Source organism: Pholcus phalangioides, unplaced genomic scaffold, assembly GCF_987345545.1.
Source record: "Pholcus phalangioides strain wild (caught in Gottingen) unplaced genomic scaffold, Ppha-v1.0 ptg000005l_1, whole genome shotgun sequence".
NCBI classification, from domain to species: domain Eukaryota; kingdom Metazoa; phylum Arthropoda; class Arachnida; order Araneae; family Pholcidae; genus Pholcus; species Pholcus phalangioides.
The window spans coordinates 6,833,030-6,839,343 of NW_028301598.1; the positions used below are offsets into that span (position 1 = coordinate 6,833,030).

The window sequence follows — 6,314 nt, forward strand, 5'->3', positions numbered from 1 at the left end:
GTTTTAGATTCATGCATTAATACTTTCCATGCTCATTATCTCAAGGTCTTTTGCTTTCAATGGATTTTTGATAACTTACTAGTAAGGTGTCCTCACAGTGGATTCAATCATAGATAAGGTAAATATGCAGAACAATTTACCACTTTCTTGCAAAAATTCAATCATAAACAAAGTGAAGTGAGAAATTGCCACAAGAAAAGAAAAAAAAAGGTATTTAATAATTTTTTTAATGAACATACCACAACATATAAATAAATATGTCACAAAATTTTGGTAAATGTAGAATATGTGTGTGATCATAAAAAAACACTGCCATATCAGTGGAATGTTTTACACACAAATAAAAACAAGCATTACATAAAGAAAACAATTGAATAAAATGGGTTTCAATTCACAGAAATATCTCAAATTAAGATTCAAGGGAAGCTATAGCCTTAAATTCATCTGAAACTGAAGAACAAACTTATTCCATTCAAATGAGAAAAAGAGATTAAAAATTTCGAAATACATCCTGAATTAGCAATCCCAAAGAGAGGACCAGTTTCAGTTTTTTATCAAAATGTCCTAAAATTTATTTTAGATGCAAATGGATGAAAAGCGCCCAGTTAGTTTGTAAGCTCATAAAAAAGACCTACATATTTTTGGAAACTTTATCTGATTCTGCAACTCACAAAGTTTTTGCTTGCATAGGCTTGTGTTGTTAAGTTCAACCACCACAAGAGCTATCAGGGTTCATTTCATGGTTACTTTAACATTTGCAGGACATGCTCGCTGTGTGGTTAGGGTTAGAAGAAACTAAGTCTGACAAATAATGTTGGGCATAGATTTTACGCCTTGTACAACGAGGATCCTTGCAGCAGGCCGGCAATTTATTCTTTGGATAAGAATTTTATTACTTGTTCTGTTAGCCGTGTCAAATCCATAGGACAGAAGCATCATTCAGAGTGAGGACTGGTGTGGATCGGTTGTAAGGGATGGGAGAAAGAACATGGCTACCTTAGTCTCCATATATAAGGGCCCTTGCTATATATTTGCTTGCATCTTCCCTCCTTACCTTACAGGTTAGTATCATAGAGCTGAAACAAATCAGTAGTGATGGCATTTGAAGAAATGGTGGTGGATATTCTGGATTGAGTTTAGGAAGACATTGATGTCAGACAGGATGTTTGCTGTATGACGAGTGAAAGTCAATCATACTACACCATGAAATGTTTGTGATAAAATTTTAAGAGTAATATTTGAAGACATTGCAGCCAAATATGTATCATCATCATTCATTGGTGTCCCAAAGGGAAGAGCTTAGGCAATTTCGCCCATTACTCTGACATCAAATAGACCATGAGAGGTGGATCATGAAAATGTGAAGAAGTTTCCGTTGGAGATTTCCTGATTGTTTCTAGAACAATATTGGGAAAGAAAAGCATGATAGTTAATGCAATTCTGTTGAATGCTGAGACCTGTACTTGGGACATTTTGAGATAGTATCTACAAATGATATCAGCCGTATATAAGTGAATGGAAGAAAGAGTGCTCCTATATTTGTGACACCCTTTTAAAAAGACAAAAGGAGCAGAGAAGAGCTCCTGAGAATATAGCCAGAAACTCAACATCAAATTACTGAAAAATAACATGAGAGTTTAAATCAGAGCAGGGAACTGATAGTCACCATGAGTTAAGATGTTAAGTATAATTTAAAAAAATAACCAAGTTGTGTTAATGCGCTGGCAGCATTTACTACATCACTAAGTGATCAAACCAAAGATGTAAGTCTTTTAAATTTAAATTTCTACAAGATCACAACTAACTACTAATGAAAAGGAACAGAGAATGTTTTCATGCACCCATGAAAACATTCGTTTTCAAACACTCATTGAATTTGTGACAAAAGTTTGCTAAAATCAGCATTGGCTATGATAAACAAAAACAAAAAAAGTCAGGATGATTTTATTACATAATTATACAAATCTATGTCAGTGAAAATTCAACGAGTTGTGCTATTAAATGACATTAAAACAAAGTAGTTAAGTATTTCTGAAAAATATACACTTACAAAATTTTTGAAGCCCTCTCATACATCAAACATTATCAACTTATTCACGAGTGCAGTTTTATATATTCATTAACTTAAAAAAAAAAAAAAGCAGTGCGCCTTGCCACAGCTGAAGTCCCAATACAAAATGTGTATTCTGGACAGTTTTTTAACCCCCCCCCCCCCATCTCTTTATTCGCAGTTACAATTTTAAAATTCAAAGGGATAAATATTGAATAAAAGCTGATTGATGCTGAATCAGCTATAATCGGAAACTTGTGCGTTGAGCCGACCTCTCCGTCTCGAATGGTGCCATGAACACTTTCTCTCTGACAAATGTGAAGTTTTCAACTGTCAATGTATGATCATCATGGAACCACACTGTAAAGCAATGATTTTATGAATGAAAATAAAATAAAAATGCATGAAAAATACTTATAAAAAATACTACCCTTAAGTATGATATTTCCATTGAAGAAGGTTCTTACAATATCGGGCAATTTCCGGCTTGGATCGCTAAAAGAAAAAAAAAGAAAGGCAAAAATTTACTACAATCAGCATTGGCAACAAAGAACAAAGATGAAAAATGTCAGGATTTTATTACATAACACTGGCTGGCCAATTACTACCTTTATTCAGTATTTTATTTCTTTTAACTCAAATTACATCATGGACATGTACTTCAGAGCACCAAACACAAATCAAGACCAGTCCTCTCTGTTGCCAGTTCGGGACTCACGAAACTGTTGGAAAATCAAAGCCACAAACGCTATTGAGGGAAAGTTCCCTGTTTGACACATGTTCAAACATGGGCTGCGTGACATTAGTAAGCTAAAATACAGTCAAAACAAATCTAATTCAAACTTTTTTTTGGCACAAATAAGCTTGCTCAATTATCCTCTCTGCTGCACTGTGTCGGTTAAGTTGAACAAGGGGTGGTTCCCCCGCTTGAAGTGGGGAGAATTCAGAAAATGTAGTATTGAGAAGCAATCAAGAGGGGTGGCATATGATGGAGTAAGTCTGCTGTTAAAATATTGGTGATCTTTTTTTATTGCTGATTTCAGAATAGACAAATTTGCCCTTTTGTTCATGAAAGCTGAATAGAGCTTCGGAATGTGCTTGATGCATTTACTCTATTTTGTTTTCGCAAGGTAACCCGCCTTCAAATGGTATTGCAGAATTAATATGACTAATCCTTGAGTGAAGAGATTTTACTGGTTAAAGCATTGAAACACATTTTAGAGATGAATATGGATGCTCCTTATATGATGCTGAGCGTAAACTAATGCTCGCAACTCAAAAAAAGTGTAATTCCCCCCCCCCCCCCAACGCTTCCACTGCTACAGAGCTTGAAGCAATCAGAGTAATTGAGTAAATATTAGGTGTTTCTATGATTATTTAGCGTGACAAAATGCATTATTAAGAATGCCAAGATCCATCATCATAAGGGACTATAACATAGAAGACTGAGACATCAGAAGCATATTTACTGGAAGGCTAAATGGGCTATGGTCAAGCAGCAGGTTTGAAGGGGTGGCAAATTCTAGTATTTAGTGGTCAAGAATATCAAATTAGAACAACAGGAGGGAAGAAAAATTTGAATAACCCAAAGATGACAAAGCCACAAATTCGTCTATAGAGGCCATTTGTTTTAAACTCAAGAATTTCTAAAATTGGGATCCTATTTGATTGCTTTGAAATATTATTATTACGAGGGGAGCATCCAATCGATCTACAGGCAGACACCTTCAACACGATACTTACATAACACTAAAATTCAGGCATCTGCTATATAACACAATAAAATGAAACATGCATAACTCTGTCAATATGTTAGGGGTCGCACATATACACACACATGCAACATGTTCCGGCTCGTACCAATTCTTTAGAAATTCTCCAGAGGAATGTGCTTAGGTGGTGCATGTGCGGTTAAGTGGTAGTAAATATCTAGGATGATTTAATGTCCAGAGAATAACCATGAGAGATGAATTGAAATTATCTGCACTTTTTCTTGATGCGATATATTTCTCTGACCTCTCCGTGGCTACGAACTTTTGTATTCCGGCAGCACACAATTGCAAACCTTCATTGAGCTTCTTGAATCATTCATTGAAAGGTTTTTTTTTTTTTTTGGTTTTTTTTTGCAATATGCTCTCACAAAGAGCTAAGAAAAGTTCTTAACATTTCACTGATGAATTCCGGCTTATTCTAAACCTCTTTTCACCAGAAATTTCATGACCAGGTGCTGCTGCATTAGTGATTTGACTGGTCAAGCGCCATCTTAAAAGCAGTGAAAGAGCTCAAGTTTAACTCTCACCGTTTGATATCATACATTCAATTTAGAATAGTTTTTTGAATCAACTTAGCATGCTATTTTTGGGGTGCCTCTATGTTGTAATATTTTGGTTAAAAAAAAAAAAACAAGACTTCACTGTAAGAAAAACAAACATAATCTGTATATGTTACTGCCAAAGCCAGAAGTGCTGCAAATTCGTGAAATGGCACAGAAGTTTGACCAAAGTCTGATTTTCCGAAATGATTCGGGCTTTGGCAGGCCAATTCACAAAGTGGTTGGAGATCCTTGGCCAAAGTTCAATGTGCTGATGTGAAACGGTCCAGTAGGTGTCTAGTTTAGTTTTATAGTTATACTATACTGCCGCTGTGGTGGTCGAGTGGTCTCACATCGCGGGGACCCGGGTTCGAGCCCCACCGTCACCACAGTGGTGGTCGGCTGAAGTTGGTTTTCTGTGGTTCCCAACTTTGAGGCGCAAATGCGAGCCAATCTCCCCATTAAAAAGTCTCACCACAGAGAGCAACAGTCCTACAAACAGTACAAATATTCAATCATTACACTTCACTTCTGAGATATAAATATGGCAGCTCTAAAAAATCATACACAACACTAGATACGCACTCAGACTGTTAGGTACATATACTTACACTTCTGTCACAACTCACTAGGTAGTAAATTGCCCATGGCGATAGACCTGAGTTGTGCATGGTTACGGTTTGGAAAAAAAAAGTTTTACTATACAATTTATTATCAATTTCAAAGAGAAAGAAAAGGTTACTGCATTGTGAGTGCAGTTTGTTGGGTTGCCATAGCTAATATGGTTATAATTGTCACCAAAAAATATGCTAACTTGGCGATGGCCTCAAATTCTCTTTTGTTATCAGACTTTGGCCAGGGATCCCAACCCACTTCATGAACTGGCTGGCCAAAGCCCAAAATTCAGCCATTGGCCGGGTCAATATTCAACTACATTTCGGCCCCAATACCTTCCTCTCTTTAATGAATTTAAAGTATTAATAACCAAAAAAATGATCAGAGCCGTCCCATGCCTTCAGTCTGCAGCCCTGTCGCCCCCCTGTGGTGGACATGATCCTCTGGCAATGCCGTCTTAATCCATGGGCTTACCCAGGCACGGACTAGGAGTTTTCAGAAATATGCATGTAAATTGGAGGCAATTACTTCTAGCGAGGTAAGGGCGGGGGCAGAAAAATAACTTCGCCCGAGGCCTATGATGTTGTTAAGACATCCACTGGGCCTGATTTCCAGAACAAGTTAACGAGTTTTGCTTTGCATCCTCAGTATATACACATTGCAAACATGAAAAACAAATTAAATAAATAATGACACGATTGTTTACCAATTTGACTCCGGTTGGGCTCCAGTAATAGACATCTGTAGGTTTCTTTGTGGTGCCTTCAGAAGCAGTTCTCCTTCGGACGACATCTCGGTGCCAACCTTTACATTTTGAGAATAAAAAAAATTTGAATCATTCCAATCGCTTCCATAATGATGTTGGGCATTTCAGAGTGTGGTTAATGTGCCAATTCAATATAGTATTGCTGAATAACTTACCCATAGTGAACGGAATGGCAATTTTCTCCAAGTTGTAGGATGGCGATGAAGATGTGGCAATGTTCCTGCACTGCAAGCCTGGACGAAAAAAACAAATGCCATTCAGAGGTATATTCACAGGGAATGAGCAGACAAGAAAATTAGACTGGAATGGGTGAGAAGGGTGCCACCAAAACCATAAATCTGCTTCTACCTAGAGATCAAGGGGCCGTTTCAATAAGCTGACTACAAAAGCGACATAGAGAGCATGCAAGCACATGAGTGACAGTGTGCAAGAGTGGTAGTGACCAAAAGAATGATCTAAAGCAAGGGTGCTGAACCTTTAGGAGAGTGCGGGCCACATCATTGGTTTGAAAACGTGTCGCAGGTCACTCAAGTGATCTAGAACAGTACCACAGGTCAATTGACGTGATCTGT

The 6,314-nt window shown here is 37.3% G+C and overlaps 1 protein-coding gene across 1 annotated transcript; it reads right to left on the reverse strand.

Annotated features, from left to right (window-relative positions):
- Nucleotides 1–1,928: 1,928 nt before the first annotated feature.
- On the reverse strand, nt 1,929–5,997 carry LOC149085805 (methyl-CpG-binding domain protein 3-like). Its single transcript, XM_089232382.1, has 4 exons — nt 5,898–5,997; nt 5,683–5,780; nt 2,518–2,545; nt 1,929–2,410 (listed from the first exon to the last, which is right to left on the reverse strand). Exons 1-4 carry the CDS (start codon nt 5,899–5,901, stop codon nt 2,292–2,294), a joined length of 249 nt encoding a protein of 82 aa, XP_089088508.1. The 5' UTR covers nt 5,902–5,997; the 3' UTR covers nt 1,929–2,291.
- Between the last annotated feature and the right edge of the window lie 317 nt (nt 5,998–6,314).

Excerpts from the sequence above, each read along its gene's own strand:
- LOC149085805 (XM_089232382.1), bottom strand. Across the intron at positions 2,546-5,682 it reads GCCCAACCGGAGTCAAATTG|CGATCCAAGCCGGAAATTGC; the intron begins GTAAACAATCGT and ends TTTTTCTTTTAG. Across the intron at positions 2,411-2,517 it reads GCCGGAAATTGCCCGATATT|TGTGGTTCCATGATGATCAT; the intron begins GTAAGAACCTTC and ends ATTGCTTTACAG.